Source organism: Corythoichthys intestinalis, chromosome 15 (genome assembly GCF_030265065.1).
Source record: "Corythoichthys intestinalis isolate RoL2023-P3 chromosome 15, ASM3026506v1, whole genome shotgun sequence".
In the NCBI taxonomy this organism is placed as follows: Eukaryota; Metazoa; Chordata; class Actinopteri; order Syngnathiformes; family Syngnathidae; genus Corythoichthys; species Corythoichthys intestinalis.
In genome coordinates, this window is record NC_080409.1 from 41300259 (window position 1) to 41323752 (window position 23494).

The 23494-nt window shown below is 37.9% G+C and overlaps 1 protein-coding gene across 1 annotated transcript in view; it reads left to right on the forward strand.

The window, feature by feature from the left end:
* The window catches only part of stxbp6 (syntaxin binding protein 6 (amisyn)), a 147830-nt gene that overhangs the window by 20222 nt on the left and 104114 nt on the right, over positions 1-23494 (forward strand). The window contains exon 2 of the mRNA XM_057858641.1: positions 10622-10834. Within this exon, the coding sequence (XP_057714624.1) occupies positions 10681-10834 (154 nt within the window). The 5' untranslated portion in view covers positions 10622-10680. The remainder of the gene's footprint in view (positions 1-10621; positions 10835-23494) is intronic.

Below are 23494 nucleotides of genomic sequence, written 5' to 3' on the forward strand. Positions count from 1 at the left end.
AAAATGGCACCATGTATGCACGTTGAAACGCGAAAAAAATGAAATGGAAAAAAACGAGTTTGAAATATTTATGTAAAATGAATGATAACCGCCTTGTTTTCTGCTTTTAACCAAGAATTTAGACTGTTTTAAGTCTGAATCCCGGGATTTATGCGTTTTTGTTTTGTGATGGCCGCCATGTTGGATTTTGTATCTATACTAGCTGTCAAAATTATCGCGTTAACGGGCGATAATTAATTTTTAAAAATTAATTACGTTAAAATATTTGACGCAATTAACGCACATGCCCCGCTGAAACATTAAAATGACAGTACAATGTAATGTCCGCTTGTTACATGTTTTTTGGTGTTTGGCGCCCTCTGCTGGCGCTTGGGTCCAACTGATTTTATGGGTTAGTACTAGGGCTGTCCCAAACGACTAATTTTCTCCCGATTAGTCAGCCGACTATTTTTACGACTAGTCGACTAATCTAATAATTATTATTATTTTTTTTTTAACTAATTTAGCAATGAAATTTTTGTTGACGCTTATCAATTCACAAAAAACATATTGGAACACTCAAATTATTTATTAAAGGTCAAATAAACACGTAAATAACAATAATAAATCACAAATAAACAATGAGTTCAAATGCTGATAGAATTAACTAGTGTAGCATCCCGATTGAAAAGATGGTCTCTTAAACTGATGGTTTACAACTCTTATTCCATCCTTGATGTAAACACACCGTAAGAGCTACGGTGCACACAAATAACGCAACACAATTAGAAATTAACAAAAACTTTTCACCTTTTTCCTTTTAAACCTTATTTATATATCAATGAATTGCCTATATGAATTGCCTTTACCTTATTACCTTATCATTGACAATCTCTCCCTTGAGTGCAATGACTGTATATACTGTAACAATCTCTCCCTTGAGTGCAATGACTGTATATACTGTATATATTTATGACCTTTTAACCTTATATAATTTTCTATACATTAAAATAAACATAACATGAAATAAACCTTTCAATTAGCATTAAGAGCAATACTAATAGCACTTATAGGCCCATTGTCAATGAAACATTATTATTTAGTAAGGCGACAGCACCCTCTGGTGTACAAAAAATGAAAGAAAAAAAAAATTACAAACTGCGTGAAGGCGCTTGAGGTGTTTATTCACGGCCGACGCGCAGCCAAGCTTGGCACTGAAGAGACAGGACAGAAGAGTGTACTCTCCTTTGTTTCTTTGAAATAAGTCTATGTTTTGGGCACTCTGGTGCGCTTTTTTTGGCTTTGTGTCGCTTTCCCCGCTTGCAAACAGAGCATCCGACATTCTAACTTTCCACGCATATATTTTTTTAACCCTTCATTAACCGTCGACGGGATGTTGTGCTCGTCGACGGATTTACGTCATCGATGACGTCGACTATGTCGACTAGTCGGGACAGCTCTCGTTAGTACCATGAGTGAGCATGGTGTAATTATTGACATCAACAGTAGCGAGCTACTAGTTTATTTTTTTGATTGCAATTTTTAAAAATGTTATTAAAACAAAAACATTACAAGGGAATATAAATTTAGTATAACTTGTACTAACATTTATCTTTTAATTACTATAAGTCTTTCTATCCATGGATCCCTTTAACAGAAGGAATGTTAATAATGTTAATGCCATCTTTTGGATTTATTGTTATAATAAACAAATACAGAACTTATGTACAGTATGTTGAATGTATATATCCGCCCTGTGTCTTATCTTTCTATTCCAACAATAATTTACAGAACAATATGGCATATTTTAGAGATGGTTTGAATTGCGATTAATTACGATTGATTTTTAAGCTGTGATTAACTCGATTAAAAGTTTTAATTGTTTGACAGCCCTAATATGTATATATATCTATATATATAAATAAAGTAGAGCTGAAACGAATACTCGAGTAACTCGAGTTAAAAAACTGATCCGAGTAATTTTATTCACCTCGAGGAATCGTTTAATTTTGCCAGCTCTAAGCATCACATTTTGCCCGGAGTACTTTTAATGCGGGACAACGCGCTGACGTCACGTGCATAGAGGAAGAACCAATAAAAAAATACCTTACTGCAGCCGACAAGCAGCTACAAGCTACGCCGACGTTGCTACAGACTACGTCTCCATGATGCTACAGTTGCAGCAGGTAGCTAAGTTCTGATGCGTCTCATAGATATCATATGTATGTAGAACTAGATGGGAAATGATAGACAGGGCGGCGTTAGTAAACAGCCGCCATCTTAAAGCAGTAGACTACATAGCGCTAATAAATGAGATTAAAATTACTGTTACTAGCTCACGTAACGTTAGCCCTGCGGAGGGCTAGTTTTCTATTAATTATGACCACTGTCGATGCGTGGCTAACATGTCTTACATACAGGCTTTATTTAATCTGTGAAAACATAGCGTAGCGCTGTAGAGTGATGAGGGTGTAAAATAAGAAATAATGCTAACTGTCAATTTTAGCTCAGTAGTCATTGCTGGATAAAACACCAAGTAGCACTGGTCTCTAATATGCTCCAATACGGCAGGTATCATACGTACATTTATTTTGAAAACTCCAAAAACTCAAAATCCTATCAGGACTTGCAGCTTAGACTAACTTAAAACTTAACTAGAACTTAAAAATAGCTTGACACAAATGGAAATTCTATTGAAACACATGGGAAAAAACACCTAACTTTTAAGTGATGTGTGTTATCAAGCGTAATTACATTTTTAGGTAAGGAATATACTTTTTAAATTTTTTTTTTAATAGGATCTAGAAGTTTATTTAAGTAAAAGCAGTGAATTAGTCTTTTTATTCTAGTCACCTCTGAGATGCAATTGTTGGCTGTTTTCAACAATGTACATCGAAAATAGACATTTATTGACTGAAAATGATTCAATATTAGATGAAATGTCTTGTTTTCTCATGTATACTAATAATTGCTCTTTACCTAAAAAAAAGTTTTATCCTGATTACTCGATTAATCGATAGAATTTTCAGTCGATTACTCGATTTACTAAAATATTCGATAGCTGCAACCCTAAAATAAAGTAAATCAAGAATTCATACAGAAACAGGATAATTGATCCTTTCTGCAGTTTATGCAACATTCTTACCGACTTGCTGCTTTGAGAAGGACGAAGCTCGATAAGCATAACTAATATAGTTGGTCTTTCTATGCAAATGAGGATGAATAAAGCCCCGTGTGTAGGATGTTTGACTAAGAATCTATTTGCACTATTGTTTACGCCTCGACAATACGAATGTAAATCTTTTACTGAAGAGCTGCCAAGCAGGCTGGGAGGAACGGAGATTCTTGCCCTCTTTTTTGCATTCTGAGGCTGAAGAAATTGCCTTTACTGATGTCTATCGCTTGGCTTCGCACACTATAATAACAGCCTTGCGTTATTGCCGTTGCCGTGTTCATTTCCGAGATTTTTCATTCTGAACTTTTCCTACCAGCATTGCTCTTTAGCCCGGCGCCAGGCTTTTTATGTTCCACTCTGATCCCCGTGGGCTGACGTCACCCTGATACAACAATGACCGCCGGCCAACAATAGCGCCCGATGAGGCTAGTTTGTTTGTGTATTATTTACTGCTCAACTGTAGCCTTCTTGCTACTCTGCTCCCCTCGGCCCACCGCATTATTACTTTTGAAAGCTTGCGAAGCCAGAGCAAAACAACTTTCTAATGTTGCCTGTTGTTTATTAGGGACTAAAATAAGTCTTTTTGTTGGACCGACTTGTCATCGCTGCACAGTAGTTCATCCGCTGGTTACGAATGACAAATTGATTCCTTAGCTGTCAGGATGGCTTGTGTGGTTTGGAGTGTTTGCATTTGTCCCAAGTGTGTGGTTGATGACATCTGCAGATCTCATGAGAGCATTTGGAGCTGATTAACCCATTTCTTTGCAGAGGCATAAAATTGCAACTACGTAGTGAAGTTGAGGGCTGGGGAGCTTGTTTTCTGCTGTGTTGCTGCCTGTTTACTATTACTTCCACCTAACACCAAAGTAGTCATTAAGGGCCTTCAGATGAATATGGCGGAAAACACTCAGGTGACTTGAAGTTCCGCTCTGAGACACCCAGTTCGGCCAAATTTCAAAATTGTCCTTTACGCATGTGTGCCTATCTGGAGGTGAGAGCAGAATTACAGACGCCATTTTAACGAGATATTATCGCGTACTTATCTTGTTTCGATCCAAAAACTCCATGTAGCGTGTATCACTGAGTCAAGACTGAATGGCCACAGCTGGATTTTCTGGGGATTTTATGGGTGAAACATGGTAATATAACAAGGGTCGCGATGCAGAAATCGCAGACATCAAGGAGTGGTCGAGATGTCCTTTTTCATGTATTTACGCTTTTGACTCGTTTTTTTTTTTTTTTTTTCTCAATTTTTCTTTGTTTGGATAGATTATTTATCTAACATATCGCAGAAAATGCGACAGTAACAAAAACAAAAATACAATTAAGCGATAGTTATGAGGTCGATATCCGTGACTTTTTTACAGACACCATTTTTTTCATTGTGACGTCATTTGTTTAAAAGTTTAAAATATGCGAGTGAATACTTTTTAAAAATGAAATATTATACATAAATTAATGATTCTAAGCTGATAATGACACACATTTTGAATAATAAATATAATTAATTACCTTTGTTTTATGGCTTGGTTGAAACAAAAGCGGTTGCGTGACGTCTACGTGTAAACGGGGGTTTCCAGGGTAAAACGGACAAATTAAAAATGGTTCGGGGGCTTAATGCGCCATGAATCTGCGATGGCAGCAAATAGACATATTGTTCTATCAAACACAACAGTTGTTTTGGATTGAAATACAGCAGCTTCTTTTAAAGAGGAGTGCAAGAGCAGAAACTGCTTTTTCAGTCTTGTCTGTGTTTTCCGCCATATACATTCATAATGGGTATAACGGATAAAAAGGAACTCTTTATTTGAAGCAGAATCATGTGCAAGAACTAAGGGTGTGCCATCTTGGGCACCCCACGATTCAATTCGATGACGATTCACGGTGCTACAATTCGATTATTGAGCAATGATCACGGTATTGACGATTATCACGATTAGCGATGTATCATACATTAATAAAGTAGCCAAATAAATGAATGTCCTTTACTTTTGTACACCACCAAACAACGCACAACTTGACATGAAAGTACATGTTAGCAAAGTCGCTAATTAGAGTAGTGCTTGGCGCTAACTAGTAACATCTCAAAAACAACAACAATAAAAGCAAAACAGTACAAGAAGGTTCGTGTACTCACCTCTGGTAGACAGACACGGGACTTCCCAATTCCCAATTAACACGACTTGAACCTTGAACCTTTTGCACATGCACCAATCGTTTGATATAAAACGACAAATGGAATCATGTTGTCTAAAAGTTTTATTGCGATCAATATCTGCTATTAAAAAAAGAAAAGATAACATACTATTCGTATACATGTGTGATGAGTTCATAATACCATAACTATAACCAGATGAAAAATACCTTGTAGTATTTCCTTGTAACATAAAATCTGTGTCAGCCCTTTTCTCTTCGGCAACAGTAATATTACCGTATTTTTTGGACAATAAGCCACTACATTTTTCCTTGATTTTGAATCCTGTGGCTCATAGTACAGTGGGTCTTATTTGTTGATTTATTTGGGTTAATAGGTAACACTTTTTTATTTTTTATTATTATTTATAAGTAGGGCTGTCAAAATTATCGCGTTAACGCGCGGTAATTAATTTTTTAAATTAATCACGTTAAAATATTTGACGCAATTAACGCACATGTCCCGCTCAGACAGTATTCTGCCTTTTGGTAAGTTTCACAGCAAGGTTTTTTGTGCTGTCTAACAGCGAACTCTTGTGGTCGCTTTGCGACATGGTTTATTGCTTTCTTGCCAGTTCAGTGTGGCTGCAAGACGTCTCGGGCTGATGCCTACGTTGTAATGTTGTGCTTATATGATCCTTGGACAAGATTTGTCCGTAAGTATGGTTGTTGTAAAGAATGTACATATTATGTTAGTAAGCGAAATATTATATTTTTTTGTATGAGACGCTTTTTGTTTATGTTTAGTGAACCTGTATAGCGTGCTAAGCTAACGTTGTTGCTAATGCAATGCTTGTGTACTTTTTTTTTTTGTAGTTTCACTACGGTCTAAAGAGGACAATGGTTTGAGGCAATTTTATTAATAAATCAGATGAAAAAGGAAGAAGTCTGATTATTAAGGCGTCGTTCACTAGCTGTCTAGCTTTGGAAAAAGTAGACGCTTCGGAGTGAGGACAGCATAGACAGATTTAAATGACAGTAGAGTGAAATGCCCACTACAGTCCTTATGTACCGTATGTTAAATGTATATATCCATCTTGTGTCTTATCTTTCCATTCCAACAAATTATTTTACAGAATATATATATATAATTTACAGAAAAATATGGCATATTTTATAGATGGTTTGAATTGCGATTAATTGCGATTAATTACGATTAATTAATTTTTAAGCTGTAATTAACTCGATTAAAAATTTTAATCATTTGACAGCCCTATTTATAAGACATTAAGTGTCATCTGGCAAATGATGTCACTGGCAAATGATGTCTCCATTCTCGGATCTTTTACATTCATTAAAAAGTGAGATATTTGCCGGATAACACTAAATGACATCTGTTATAAGCATTAAATCAGGCATGTCTAAAATCCGGCCTGGGGGGCCAAATGCGGCCCATGGTCAAATTTCATCCGGCCCCCAGCCTCTGTCATAAAATCAATAACGTCTGGCCCACACACAGACTTAATAAATTGGTCAGCAGTACTGCTACCAGCATATGAAGTAGCGTACACACTAAATGCTGCTCCTCATTTACCCACTAAAAGGCAGCAGCACTCTAAGCAACATTACCCCGTATGACTCTTTACTTCCAATTTTCTAAAATGGCGACAAGCAACAAAAAAAAGTTGACTGCGACGGCCGAGGTTTCAAGAATAGGCTGAAATTGGACTATTTCTTCACTAAAATACGCAACAACTGTGTCTGCCTCATTTGCAAAGAGACAGTCGCTGTTTTTAAAGAGTTCAATGTGAGGCGATTTTACCAAACAAGACACGCTGACATGTACGACAAGATTAGAGGGAAGGTAGGCAGCGAGAAATTGAAGCAACTTGAAGCTAGTTTAATTTCACAGCAGCAGTATTTCGCAAGAGCCCGAGAGTCGAAAGAGAACGTCACAAAGGCTAGTTACGAAATTGTTGAAATTATTAATTAAAAAAAGTGACGAAGCAAATGTGACATACAGAATGGCTTGCTAAAATTTGCTTAAGTATATTGTTCTACGTAAAAGACGTCAGCCAAGGTCGGCCCTCCACATTTTTACCACACCAAATCTGGCCCCCTTTGCAAAAAGTTTGGACACCTCTGCATTAAATAATGCTCATGACAGTGTCATGTCATTATGAATGTCCAATGACAGTCTTTTAGCACCACTGTCTAATAGTGTTAAAAATACCATAATTAGCAATTAATGAAACAACTGGAACAGTAACTGAAGAAATAATTAGCAATGAACATAAGTTTTGATTGTAATGCATGCTAGGAGGCGTATTAGACAACAACAGTGTTGACAGCAAGCAGCAGCAGAGGTTCAAAGCTTCACGGTGGTTCATTTGGTCTTATGACAGTCGTATGATGCCGGTGTCAAATAAAGTGTTACCGGTTAATATCTTTTCCTGTAAAGATCCCATAATACAGTGAGGACAGCTGCAGCTTTTAGTCCAGTGCGGCTTATCTATGAACAAATGTCATTTTTGTGTCAAATTTGGTGGGTGGCGGCTTATAGTCAGGTGCGCCTTATAGTGTGAAAATTACGCTATTTGTAATTTTGCCTCATTCTGATCACTGCAGTGGCATTTTAACACAGGCTGCACAGATTGTTAGAATTTTATCCAGAAACGAACAACGAAGTGATAACAACAAACGCACAGCACAAAAAGTCCCAGTGCCTCATCTACGTCGTGCTGAATCCATTCTTGGAGATTCTGTGTGCTCCTCTGGTGTGATTTTTGCAGTACACAATGCTTACTTCAACGGCACTACATGTTGTTCACTCTAAGTCCGGAGCAGAAAATGTCAAAGATGGTGCTGCCCTTGTTTTGCTCAGGAAACTTGTCTATGGCGGAAAACACAGACAAGACTGAAAAAGCAGCTTCTGCTCTTGCACTCCTCTTTAATAGAAACTGCTGTATTTTAAGCCAAAACAACTGTTGTGTTTGATAGAACAATATGTCTATATGCTGCCATAGCAGATTCATAGTGCAATAAGCCTTTGAACTATTTTTTTTATGTCCTTTTCACCCTGAAAACCCCCGTTTACAGACCTCGCACAACTGCTTTTGTTTCAACCCAGCCATAAAACAAAGGTAATTGATTATATTTATTATTTAAAATGTCTATCATTTTAGCTTAGAATCGTTAATCGATGTCTAATATTTTGTTTAAAGAAATAAAAAAAAAAAAAACTTAAAAAAATTATTCACTCGCATGTTTTAAACTTTTAAACAAATGACGTCACAATGAAAATAATGGTGTCTGTGAAAAAGTCACGGATATCGACCTCATAACTATCGCTTAATTGTTTTTTTGTTTTTTGTTTTTTGTTAGTCGCATTTTCTCCCATATGTTAGATGATAAATAATCGATCCAGACAAAGAAAAATTGAAAGAAAAAAAAAAAAAAACGTTTAAAAGGGTAAATATATGAAAAAGAAAATCTCGACCACCCCTTGATGTCTGCGATTTCTGCATCGTGACCCTTGTTATATGACCATGTTTCACCCATAAAATCTCCCAAAAATCCAGCTGTGGCCATTCACAGCTGTGTCTTGACACTCACTGATACATGTTACATGCAGTTTTTGCAGTGGCGCCTCCAGAAATTTTTCATAGGGGTGGCCAGATGGGGCCACTTAAAATCTTGGGGTGGCCAAACCTAAAAGCTATAATTTCAGGTTTTCATTATATTATTGCAGTAAAAAGGTCAGGGGAAAACTATCAGAAAGACTTTAAGACACGGCTACTGATATACTTTGGTGTATTGTGTAATATTTGATGTTACTAATGATTTAATGTGCATAGTCCATAACTGTCCAGGCAACATTTTGAGTTCCACAATAATTCTGTTTTATTGTGTTATGTATATATTAGGCGTAAGGTGTACATTTAACTAGGACTGTCAAACGATTAAAATTTTTAATCGGGTTAATCACAGCTTGAAAATTAGTCGTAATTAATCACAATTCAAACCATCTCTAAAATATGCCATATTTTTCTGTAAATTATTGTTGTAATGGAAAAATAAGACAAGATGGATATATACATTCAACATACTGTACATAAGTACTGTATTTGTTTATTATAACAATAAATCCACAAGATGGCATTAACATTATTAACATTCTTGCTGCGAAAGGGATCCACGGATAGAAAGACTTGTAATTCTTAAAGGATAAATGTGAGTTTGTATATTGTGACTAAATATTGCTACTGTAGCGACTTAACGGTTCTGCCCAAATGCATGATGGGAAGTGGTGCAACCATGACTGTGTGTGGTGGCTGCAAATGCCATATCTTCTCTGCGTTGGGTACACTACAGGGTGTTAAGAAAAAGATCAACTCCTGTCATTCTTCCCCACGTCGCTTCCCACAATATATATAGTTGCTGTGGGAGAGATGACAAAGCTTTTGCCAATTAAAAGCACGGCCCCAATGAATGCTTTTATCTACTCCACTCACTTGACACTGCCTCTTATCTCTGTATACTAGAAGTAAAACGGCGCCATTGTAGGCTGTTTGCGGCAATGCGTGAATGAGTCGTACCGTGAATGCGTTAATTGCGATAAATATTTTCACGTGATTAATTTAAAGAATTAATTAGCGCCTGTTAACGCGATAAATTTGACAGCCCTACATTTAACAAAACAAAATAAATGCATTCATTTGGGATGAAATGCATAATTGATGCTACAACAATCTAACGATATACTGGCAAGTGGGGTGGCCAACCAATTTACGGCCACCCCTGGCCACCCCCTGGTGGCGCCACTGAGTTTTTGGATCAAAACAAAGTAAGTACGCGATGATATCTCGTTAAAATCATGGCGTCTGCAATTCTGCTCTTGCGTGCTCTCACCTCCAAATAGTTTTGCTGTTTAAAAAACATTTTTTTTTAAATGCCCTCATGGTCAAAATTTTTCTTCCCCCAGAAAATTGAGATTTTAAGCTTTCCAATGATGTATCACACATGCATATTGGACGATTTTGAAATTTGGCAAATAGGGGTCTCAAGGCGGAACTTCAAGTCACCTGAGTGTTTTCCGCCCTATACAATTTCATGGGAGGGCAGCAGTATTGATTTATATTATGATACAATACATATCCCCTTTTGTACCAGCCCTTGTGGAAAAAGGTGTCTGATTGATCACATTCCACATGATCATAAATCCATTTTAAATTCAGAATACATGTCAAGACAACACTGTAAGTCAGGTTTATGTGTTCCGATCCATCTCATCTGCCATCTCTCCCTTGTTTGTTCTCCCCTTTGCTGTCACAGTCTGAGAGCGCACCTAAACTCACCGAAGCCGTTTGCCAGTCGACCCGCCAGCTTCCGAGATGAGTTCCAAAGCCGCCATCAACAAGGAAGTCTTCGTACCCCACGACGAGAAGATGCTGGCAGCCGTGCAAGTGAAACGGAAGACTAAGAAGAAGATTCCATTCTTGGCTACTGGCGGTCAGGGAGACTATCTGACATTCATCTGCCTTTCAGGTCAGACGCTTTTACACGTCCACCTTGATTCCCACTCTGATGTCCTCAATGATGAGCTTGTTTTCCCTCTGCCAATAAAATGACATGCTAAATCAATTACATGTTGAGCTGTAGGTCAATCCAGATTGGATTAACTCTGTAAATGAATCATTGTTTCACTACAAATTGAGGTTTAGTTTTGGTTTCATTGCCTTTTAATTGAATTGGTCATGCATAGCATTCATGGGTGGAATGGCAAGGGCCTGCTCATTTGTGCTGCAGCGGATCATTGAACTTTCAAGTGCTTACGGCTGTGTTGGTGCTGTAGGTTTGGTTTGGTGCCATTGCCCTGCGAGTACCGTGCAATTTGTTTAGTTACTATATGAACTATGCACTAGTGCTGCCACATTTAATCGATTAACTTGAGTAATTCGATTAGAAAAAAGATTTGAATTACATTTTGCTGCTTCGAGTATTCGTTTAAAGTGGCGCTGTAATTGTTTGTTTTAAAAGTGTTTGCATTTAGTTTTATTGATTTGGGTGATACACTGCCCTATAGTGGCAACAGTGAATATGACTCATTTCACATGGCTGAAGCCAGCTGCTTTCTGTTAAGGCCAAGCCAGGTTTTTGGTTGAGCAAAATTTTTTTTAATGCATTCGTAATTTAGTTCATAAGTATATTTAACGATTTTTTTGGTTGTTGTTGTTTTTTTGTGGAAATATGTGTTTGAACCGTTAGTTCAGGGTATTGTTAAAAAAAAAAAAAGTTAGCATTTTATTGCATTTGAGCTAGCGGACTTTTGATATGCAAGTTAGCCAATTGTCCTTAGATCCTCGTTTATTTTTTTATACCATTTGAGGCTAAGCTCAGGTATTTTAATTTTTTATGTTTCTTATCCGATTACTCAATTATTCGAACTAATTAGTTCATCGATTAATCAACTACTAAAATAATCGAAAGCTACAGCCCTAGTGTGTACCTACGAAAATGACTGATTTTATTATGTAGGAGACCTGGATAAATGAAAATATTAGGGCTGTCAAACAATTAAAATATTTAATAGAGTTAAATATAGCTTAAAAATTAATCGTAATTAATCGCAATTCAAACCATCTATGAAATATGCCATATTTTTCTGTAAATTATTGTTGGAATGGAAAGATAAGACACAAGATGGATATATCCATTCAACATACGGTACATAAGTACTGTATTTGTTTACAATAACAATAAATCAACAAGATGGCATTAACATGATTAATATTCTGTTAAAGCGATCCATGGATAGAAAGACGTGTAGTTCTTAAAAGATAAATGTTAGTACAAGTTATAGAAATTTTATAATAAAACCCCCCTTAATGTTTTCGTTTTGACAAAATATGTAAAGTTTTCAATCAAAAAAATAAACTAGTAGCCCGCCATTGTTGATGTCAATAATTACATAATGCTCATGGGTGCTGAAGCACATAAAATCAGTTGCACCCAAGCGCCAGCAGAGGGCAACAAAACTCCAAAAAAACACAAGTAACAAGTGGACATTGCACTGTGCTGTCATTTTAATCTGTCTGAGCAGGGCATGTGCGTTAATTGCGTCAAATATTTTAACGTGATTAATTTTAAAAAATTAATTACCGCCCGTTAACGCGATAATTTTGACAGCCCTAGAAAATATTTGTTGTAACAACCAATTTTGTCAAAAAAAAAAACCAAAATCAGTGTTCTAATAATAATTGAAAGATACTGCAGTCTCGTGTGCGACAAACATGCCATCTTAATATCCTTGTAAGTGAACACTGTTGTGGTTCAATTCGTAAAATTCTTAATCTAAATACTAAATTAGAAAATATTTTGCTCTAAAGGTACCACTGTTCACTAGTAGCATAGCGGATTTGTTTAGGTGGTATTCATCAAAAACAAGATTGAGGTTTTATTTCTAAACTATAGTTTGAACATTAACGCTGCATTAAAAATTGGCAGAAAGTACCAAAGTTAATGTTTGACCAGGTCTTCAAGATTATATGCAAATGTATTTAACGTAAAAGTTCACTCACGGCTGGAGCGCACTTAAAGTTATGACAGGATCTCATCGTTTTGGCCTTTGAATAGTGAACATTACTGTCGGCTGTTATGGAGGGGAATTGATGGCACAGTCACGTGACTTTTTTTCGGTCATTTCCCGTGTCTCTGAGTTACACGAGAATGCACTTCGATCTGAAGCAACTGCACTTCAATCTGTTCACAAATGAAATCAGATCCGTAATAGTCGTCACTTTAGTTTTATGGGTACTTTTTATATTTGCGAAACAAAATGCATTCTTTTTTGTATAATCGTTTTCATTTGCAAACCACAATTAACTCATTCACTCCCAGCCATTTTCACCGGTGGAACCCCCTTTGCTCCCGGCCGTTTTACTGGATTTTGACTGATTTTGCAAGGCCCACAGAAAATTCTGTGCTATTGCTATATAAACATGGAACCCACCAAAAGAAAGATTACTCTCTTCTTTCAGCAGGAAAAAAAGTAAGTTCATATCTAATTCCATTCTTTAGAAATCAGCATTAGAAAATAGCTTAGTTTGAGCAATTTTCCCATTTCTGATGAAAAACAGAGAAATTGAGGTTTTTTGTGAAAGCATGCATTTCAAACATAACTTTGACTTTAACACAGCTATTTTTTGCTCGAGTTTCATCCCAAACATCTGAATAATGTTTTCCTTTAACAAAATAACATAAACAACAAGACAAATAGAGCTTTTGGTAGCAAGAGAGATGATGCTGTTGTGGCCGCGACAGCCGGTTAAACTTTTCCCTCATTGCCGCCTGTCTCTGCTCGGCGAGCAGCGCGGACTTAACGGCATCGTCCGCTGCACTGGTGGTCCCTGTCGTTCTGCTCGGTCATCCAGCGCCTGGCATCCCGGGCGTCCTCAAGGTTGTTTTCCATTCGGTCGTCTTCCGCCGGCGCCCCGGCCGTGCGGCCCGGCCATTCGTTGCCATTGAATCGGGTTTCGGGTCTTACCAAATGCGCTACTGCCCTCCTGTGGCCAGTTTTATTGCTTTAAAATGGATTTTCAGCTTTGTGCTTTGGAGCTAAATTGAATCAGAACCCAGAGATGTAACGTAAAAAACGTATAAATATGTCTTTGGGACACTGAAACAATTAAAAATAGAACGTATTTATACGTTTTTGGGAGCAAATGAGTTAAAAAAAAAAAAAATGCTGTGATTCTACCGCCATAATTTAGCCTTATATAGGCGATAACTACGAGGCCGACCATATTTTAGCCATGAGAAATGTGATGTGTGGCGTGGGCAGGAGAATGGCCTGAAAAGCGTGGAAAACACGCTGAATGCGTGAGAGTTGAGAACCCTAGACTAAATTTAAAACAAAAAAATTCTGTTGATACAGAGGATGCAAGCAAAGTTTAAACGGCACGTGTCAATTTTTGTAACATGGAATTTTTATACAGACACTACTACATAGAAAGATTTGATGAAAATTCTCTAACGTCAACAAGCGACGTTTCAATTTAATCACTGCCCGAGTAGCTACACAGCATTTACTGCGTGTTACCGCCTACTACATGCGATATTCCTCAAGTTCAATGTGAGCATTCATTTACAGGCACACAAAGAGTGATAATTCAGTCGTAGCTAGTTTATGATGAGTGAACACGGGGTCAATGAATGCTGTGCACATGAATGTGTGTGTGTGTGTGGGGGGGGGGGGGGGGGGGGGACTCTCTGAGACTACCAGTAGTGTAAAGTTGAGGCCCTCAGGTCACACAGTGGCCGAGTTGTGTAATGTTTGGTATGTCACAGCTGAATGAAGCCAACAGTAGAGGGGGCAGACTGCAGAGGTAGCCATATGCAAGAAAGTACCAGGACCATGAACCACAATTAATGTGTTTTCTAATAATCAGTGGCAGTTTAAAAGGGATAACCTCTGATTTAGCTTGTAAAATGGACTTTATGTTAATGTAAGATTATGAGCTTCACAAACCGTGTTGTTAATCTTACCTTAAAAAGACAATTAGTTAGTTACAAATTACTTCTCCGAAAAGTTAGAGTAGGTAACTCATAGAGGCGTGCGAAATTTCCGATTCATAGATTATTCGCGATTCGGCCTTGGAAGATTCGAGAACGATTAATAAACATCCAAATTCCAATTATTGAATTATACCAGGTAAAGCGGAAATAAAACACAGTCAGCGCAGTCTTTGGGACGCCGCGGTCTTGTGGACGCAATGCGGAACGGACCGAGAGTAAATATCTTGTTCAACTCACGCCGCCAGATGAAAAAAAAAAAAAAAAAAAAAAAAACAAGAATACCTGGCTGCGGCCAACAGCTGCTACAAACAACAACTGGTTGCTAGTTGCTACAAACATACGGCAACATATGGCTATGATAGATATCACATATTGTAGAACTAGATGTGAAATGACAGACGACGACAGCGTTGGAACATATACAAAGAACTAGAAGCGAAATGATAGACTTGCCGCCATCTTAAAGCAGTTGACTTCTCTAGAAGGCTCTGTTGTTATGAACCTAATTAACTTTTTTTCTATAATACTTCTAAATCTTGACTTGAATCTATATTTAAATGATGAAACAGTTTTAAAACTTTGATATGTCGAAAGTAGACAGATGGGAAATTATGGAATAACAGCAACAATTTTAACAACTTTAACGGTTGATTCACAACATTAAATTAATTGAATGTGGTTGAAAGCTTTTGATACAGAATAGGGACTTGAGTATTTTATTTACTGTTTTTAACTGTTAACTTGATACTTAAATAGTTTGGTTTAGCCTTAGAGGATTTTTGAACAATTGTGTAACTAATGTACAAAACATTAAAAGTGTGGTGGGGTGCATCAATAATCGATTTATAATCGGAGCCTCTGAATCGTAATCGAATCGTTAGGTGCTCAAAGATTCCCAGCTCTAGTAACTCAGTTACCTCGTTGTAATAGCAATTAGCTACTCAGCAAACTGACGTTACTTTTCATGTTCTACACCAGGTGTCGGGAACCTATGGCTCGCGAGCCAGATCTGGCTCTTTTGACAGCTGCATCTGGCTCGCAGACAAATCTTTAATAATTAAAAAAAAAATAAAATAAAATAAGTTTCATTCTACTCCTTTGCGCATTGCGCGAAATGGCGACGGTCACCGGTCATCAATGTTCCCTCTAAGCTGCGCGCGTGCGCAATCGCGCACTGCTGGCACCTACTCTGCGCACAAGAAATTCAATGCTGCGCACACAAAAAAAAATCAACAGAAACGTATGTTGTAACTCGGTGAGTGACAGGTGTCCAGCAAATGATACGATAAGATTCACTTCCGCTACGCAGCCAATCATAGCATTGACATTGCTTGTGTATTGCCCAGCCTACACGCGCGGTGTAGGTTAGCAAGCTGACAACAGTGCGTGAGTGCGGCGGAGCTGAGAGACGTAAAGGCCAACCCCTTATCATGGCGAAACGAACGGGCAGCGACACATCCACTCACCAAGCCAAAGTAAAAATGAAATGCGGTCCATATAAGAAGGAATGGCTGTCGGAGCATGTGCAAATAGACGAACAAGCGGTGAAACTGAAGCCAAAGTACCAAGTGAGTTTTCAGAGGGAAAAATGTGGACTGAATGGAAGTTGGACTACCTCAAGCGTCATATTCAGCAGAAAAGTCATTTGAAAGCTGTTGAAAATTACAAAGACTCAAGATGCGATAGGGGATTGGTACATTATTGTGGGAGAAAGCAAAAGACCGACAGAAGAGAAACAAGCTGTCCCACAAAACAAAATCTGACCCAGAGCATGTTGAAGTTCTCATTGACAATATTTTACTCACCATCGAAATGAATGCGTCATTGGTGTCAGTTCAACAAATCCACAATCACATGTCAAAGTATGTGAGTATACCAGAAAGCTGGCGAAGTAAAAACTATGCCTTTGAATTTGTAAACTCAATCAATGATATAGTGGAGAACGAGACTATGTGCAGTGTTAAAAATGCACCCTGGCATACACTGATAGTAGATGAGAGCACTGACATATCAGTACACCAAATGCAAGTCCTATATATTAAGACGTGAAAAATAAGGTACAATTTAAGTCAGATTGGTGTGTATTCCAGTGACATTTATTAAGATATTTTAAACATGGATATTAATCATTAAATGCTCTTACTACTGTATAATTTACGGGCAGTAGAAATGCTAATAGGCGTGAAAAGGCATGATACTGGTGTGTGGCCGCTATGTACCGTATTTTTCGGACGAAAATCGCAGTTTTTTTCTTAGTTTGGCATTTTCTGGAGCGACTTATATGTAAACTTATTCACACATTATTATATCATTATTGCTAGTTAGCATGTTCTTTATGCTATAGTTATCTGAATAACTCTAAATAGCTATGTTACATTGACATACCAGGCATGTTCTCAGTTCGTTGTTTATGAGTCATGTAATGTTATCATACCGTACACTTATTCAGCCTGTTGTTCTCTATTGTATTTTTATTCTAAATTTGCCTTTCAAAATGACATGTCTGTTTTTGGTGGTGGGTTATACCAAATAAATTCCCCCCCAAAATGCTATTTATACGCCGGTGCGACATATATGTTTTTAACTTTTCATTGCGCATTTTTTGGCTGGTGCGACTTATAGTCCAAAAAATACGGTACACATCTGATGTTGCTCACCGTGGGCCGCAGTGTGCTCAGGGAGATTGTGTGTTTGCTCAGACACATGAAAAATTAGAGGGAACATTGCCGGTCATACGCTGGTGTTGTGCAGTAATGAGCAGACGTAACTTTTGCCGCATATGTTAACTTTTTAATGCTCCAACAACACTCCCGCACTTCGCTCTAGATATCATCAAATAACAACCTAGATGTGCTACGTTAGGATGATCATGGGACACGTAGTCCATATACTACAACCCGCGACTAGAAAGTCGGTTTGCAGTAATTTTACAGGATTCCATTATCGATATTGCTTAACGATTCGATTCTTTATCGATTCTCTTATCGATTCTAATTTGGGGAAAAAGAACAACAAACGTTTTGATTGGCATCGAGTTTGTTTAATCAGAACTCACAACCTTACAAACTCACAACGAGATCAAAAGAGGCCCAAAGCCTCAATGTTAACTGTGGCAATAAGTGGCAAATACACAAGAATGTGTAACATTTTACTGAAACATTTATCTAATAGAAATAAAAAATATTGGTATATATTGGGAGATAGGTTGTTGTTCTGCGTTTGGCAATATGTGTTAAAGCAGGGGTCCCCAAACTTTTTCCCGTGAGGGCCACATAACTTTTCCCTTCTCTGATGAGGGGCCGGGGTCAGTTTGTAACAAAAAAAAGTGTGACGATTGCAGAAGTGCATAAATGTAAAAAAAATATTGTTTTTCAGAAAGCCACAATCAAATAACCCTTTCTGGATTCTTCACGGAATGAAAGTAAATAAAATACAAATAATACTATAATAATAATAATTAATAATAAAAACACTATTAATTAAATAGATAATAACCAAATAACCCGCTCTGAATTCTTCAAGGAAAAAGGCCAGGAAATAAATAACACGATTGAGAAAAAAAAAAATTTCAAAATGGCCGGACCAAATGTGGAGGCGGGCCGTATTTGGGCCGCGGGCCGCAGTTTGGGCACCCGAAGAAATGCCGCATCCAAGGGAGTGAGCGTGCGAAGTGAAAGGGGGAAACACTTCTACGACGAGCCTACGTTCTTTGTTAATGTTAATATCTACAGAGGCAACGCCTGTATGTATAATCTTTTGTGTTGTTGTTGTGTTTCCACTCGCGATCGGACACTTAAATCCAGTTGTGTAGTGGTTTGAACGATGTGCTAATGCTAGCGAACGAATGCTAACCATACTGTTATTAGCAGCTAATCATCGCTGATTTACGTTGATGCAAACCTGTTTGTTATTGGGGACGAAATTGATTTGTTTCATTTCTATTTTTAGTTTCACTCTTCAAGTGATGGTTGAATAAAGTCAGCAAATTATACCAACGTCTTCTGTATCGTCATTTCGGACTTTAGCTAGCTGTATAGCTGTCTCGGTGAGGACAGTGCAGTCTATTCCCTCCCGATGCAGTTATCTCCACCTTGCAATGACTGCAAGTCGCTTTGTTGTAATTTTTCCTCGTGAAGTGAAGACACACTTTCGAGCGTTTGAACCTACATGCTGTCATTGTTATGTTTATGGCTGCAATGCTCGTGCTTACCCGTCGTAACCTTTCATTTTCACACTCTTTCCTGGTGAAGTGTAGTCCAACTTTGGAGCGAGTGGTTCTTGGCGCCATGCTAGTTTGATGCGTCTGGACAACAAGACACGTCACGACGCAATACGCGTCTTTAGGAATCGTTAAAGGGATCGTTAAGGCTTTTTCATTGTGATGTCGAGGCCTCGAAACACTCGGAACCGGTTCCGAATTGGAATCGGATTTCGATTCCCATCCCTAGTCATGAACGTTTCCCACCAGCTATAGGAGTTAAATTCAGCGTGTTTAGTGTGTCTAGTGGTGGCGAAGCATGTGGTGTTTTTTATAGGGCTGTCAAAATCATCGCGTTAACGTGCGGTAAATTAATTTTTTAAATTAATCGCGTTAAAATATTTGACGCAATTAACGCACATGCCCCGCTCAAACAGATTAAAATGACAGCACAGGGTCATGTGCACTTGTTACTTGTGTTTTTGGGAGTTTTGTCGCCCTCTGCTGGCGCTTGGGTGCGACTGATTTTATGACCATGAGAATTGTGTAATTATTGCCTTCAACAATGGCGACCTACTAGTTTTATTTTTTGATTGAAAATTTTACAAATTTTATTAAAACGAAAACATTAAAAGGGGTTTTGATATAAAATTTCTATAACTTGTACTAACATTTATCTTTTAAGAACTACAAGTCTTTCTATCCATGGATCGCTTTAACAGAATTTTAATGTGAATGCCATCTTTTTGATTTATTGTTATAATATACAAATACAGTACTTATGTCTTCCCATTCGAACAATAATTTACAGAAAAATATGGCATATTTTATAGATGGTTTGAATTGCGATTAATTAATTTTTAAGGTGTGATTAACTCGATTAAAAATTTTAATCGTTTAACAGCCCTAGTTTTTTTCTCTCTGGAACTGTTAAGAAAGCGTGTGTATCATACACATATGCCTTTTATAGAAGATAATTCCATTTTTGTTGTGATGGTACTAATGTTTAGCTGTGGGTTTAGACTCGCCTAAAGGACTGCAATTATTTTAATTTCATTTAGAATATTTTATTTAAAATTAATTTTAGCTTAACATTATAATTATGTTCCAATTAGCTAATATGTTTTGATAAAAATCTTGGTTAATGGATTTTTTTTTTTTTTAATAAACCCAGATATCTCAAATTGCAATAACGTGATACTGTGAAACCGTGACATTTTGGCTTAAGGTTATCATACTGTCAGAATATCATACCGGCACATGCATAGTATGGTCACACCCCTAAAATCTATAGATATATTTTTCAAGATGAGGCAGGTGAGGCTCTGAGTCTCCTGCCTCTCCTGTATTTGCTCTAGTTGTTTTGTTTAAAACACACACACACACACACATGGTTCATGTATATGTAATTCAAGAAAGATTTAGGGCAAGTGACTATTTTTGGTAATTTAAAAAATATATATATTTTAGCGTCTACAAGGACAACATCAACTCAGTGATGATAATGCACACTCAGCAGGAAAACAGTACATTATTTTCAATTAAAAATTGCACCCACCTGGACGTCACGAACTGTATGTTTAAAAAGTAAAAAAGTCACCCTAGAGTACAAGATGACACACATTATGCCAATGCTAACGCGAATGCTATGCTAACGCTCTGAGCCACCTAGCCAATCATCATCGTGTTTGCAACGGTGTCACCATCCCTTTCCTCCTCCCAGCCGCTCTGTTCTCTCCCAGGCAGCTGTGACAAAATCAGACAACTCGCGCTTCATTCAACCAAATTGTAGTAACGCGTCCCTTCACTTCCTCAGTAACGGTAAGACGTTGCAAAGATGGCAAAAGTAACTAATTAGATTACTTACTACTGAAAAAAATAACACCATTAGAAATGCCGTTAAACTCGGACGCCATTATTAACAACACTGGTCAAAAACGTCACATCTCATCTTCGGAAGCAACAAAAATGTTTATTTCATTCATACCAAAACTGACTGCAGTGAGACAGATTTAGCACCACAAATGCTCTGAAATATTTTCGCTGTGTTTGCATTTACCCGGATGGAAGCTGTTTATTCAGCTAATAACAATGGGTAGCGAAGTAAAATATCTAATAACTTTAGTGTTACTTTCATAGTTTAGAGCACAAGTACATTGTTTGTCATTATATCAGATGTTTTACAATACATATTATTTACATATACAGATGTATTTGATAGCCACTCTCCATATTTCTACACAGAACATTTTCTTGTGATAATTAATCACAACACTTTCATTTGAGCTCGACAAACACACAAAGAATCTCTTTAAATCAACATTACCAAAAAGTGGTGATACTTGTAAAAGGTTTTCAACTGTTATGCAATAATGACAGCAGTCAATGTAATGTTTTTCAGCTTTTTGTAGTTCCTCTATTCATTCCTACATTATTGGAAGCTGCGGACTCATAAAAAGGTCTGGCTTTTTTCCACTTGGACACTTGGGCCTCTTGTCCTTCGTTGCTCCTTGAAAGTAAAGACTGTTTCCTCACTGAGCCTTCTGTTGTTTAGCCGTGGGTTGACCTTGTATTTCAGCATTCGAGCAATAACTGTTGCTATGCTCAAATTCTTTATTCAATCCAGAGTCTGCTTTTCCAAATGAGGCACCAAATCCAAGCTAGTCTTGCTAATGACGCACCAACAATACTGCTCGTACAGAATTACTGGAATGCCCTAACAACAGCATCATAAGGAGTGTTCGCTGGAGCCGAGCCAGCAACTCAACATGGTCCAAGTCGGTCAGCGAGCGTAGTCTTTGATCACTTGGCCCCATGTGGTGCCTTATGGCTGGACCTCTGGGCTGAAATGCTGCACCGCCCACACAGTGTTTGGCAAGTGAGCGAGAGATGAGAGGCTCGCTGGATAAGATAAGGCCAGTGAACGTTTCACTGGCATGGACCAGACATTGAATCTCACAGTACCGCTTTTCACTATAGACCCTACCCACCGACGTCACAAAACCACGTGCTCGCTGTATGGTTCCGCCCACTTGTCCGTCATTTTGTCTCTGTATTAGCATTGGTTTCAATTGATCGAGGAATTTAAAATGCATTTCATGGAAGACCCGGTGCTTTCTGATGCCGTAAACTCACTGGATGTGTTGCATAAAAGGCGTTATGTGGAAAAGCTTCGTTCTATACAGTCGCCAGATCCATATTTGATGCCCAAATCGATGTTTTTTGACCCACTGTCTTCGCCCTGTCTGCCTGACATCTGCTACGCTGATATTTACAATTATCTTGTCCACACAAAGTCAGCCTATTCTCACGAAAATTTGAAAAACTTCAAGAGCTTGGAGGCTTATAAATGCTACGTTGCTGGTTGGGTGAAACAGGTCCTCGTACACGAAAATTCGGCAGGAATCTATCTTGTGCTTGGAAAGGTGAGTTACGAAATTTTCAATTCAAAATCTTTTGTTATTGCTAACATCCACTGTCAAGTCTAATGTATTTCATGTCGTTTGTCAATGGAGTTAAGGCTTTTAATGTTTATATGGTTTAGCGATAGCACTCTCTCTACATACATACGTGTATGTTGTCGGCGATTAGCCTAGCAATGATCTTAATTGTGGTTATTTGTCAGCCCAAAACCCTCGAAGTACAGTGGTACCTCTACATACGATCGCTTCGACACACGAACTTTTCGACATCCGAAGTAAAATTTGACTCGCCATTTGTTTCTACATCCGACGACATGCTCGAAATACGACGACAATGGCAGCACCGCAGACGAATGCACGGCGGATTTTCTTGTGTGACAAATCAACACAGGTTTCAGAAAAGGTTGGTACAGGTGGTGAAACAAGGAAAAAGTTGACGCTTACCTTCTAAATGAAGATGCAAATGACAGAAAAATATGAGCGTGGGGTGAAATGGCTCAACAATACATCCCCACGGTCCTCCTCCGACCATCGTTCGCCAGTCTTTATAAGTTAAGCTGACAATTCTTATTGTGGTAACATCTCCAGAGAAATCGCCAGCTTCGCCACGTTTTCATCATTTCTTTCACAACTTATTCAACACAAAACGCCTGCTGTCTGCCGCAATTGACGATGTTCTCAAGAAAGCATTGAAAGCGAAAGTAAACTCTCACCCGCTCCCCTCCCTCTTTGTCACGTCAGCCCCGCGGTGCCTTCAGGTACAGAAAAAAACGTCCGCCTTATTAGAACCCGTTTCGTTACACTATTACTGGAATTATTATTATTATTATATTATTAATCCGATTTTTATTTATTATTTATTTGTTTTGCTATATGTAATTGCCATTTGTAATAGTACCAGCAGTATTTTTTAAGGATTTAGTGTAGGTTCTTGGGCTGTGGAACAAATTAATGGAATTATAATGCATTCCTATGGGAAAATCCTGCTCGACATACGACCATTTCGACTTA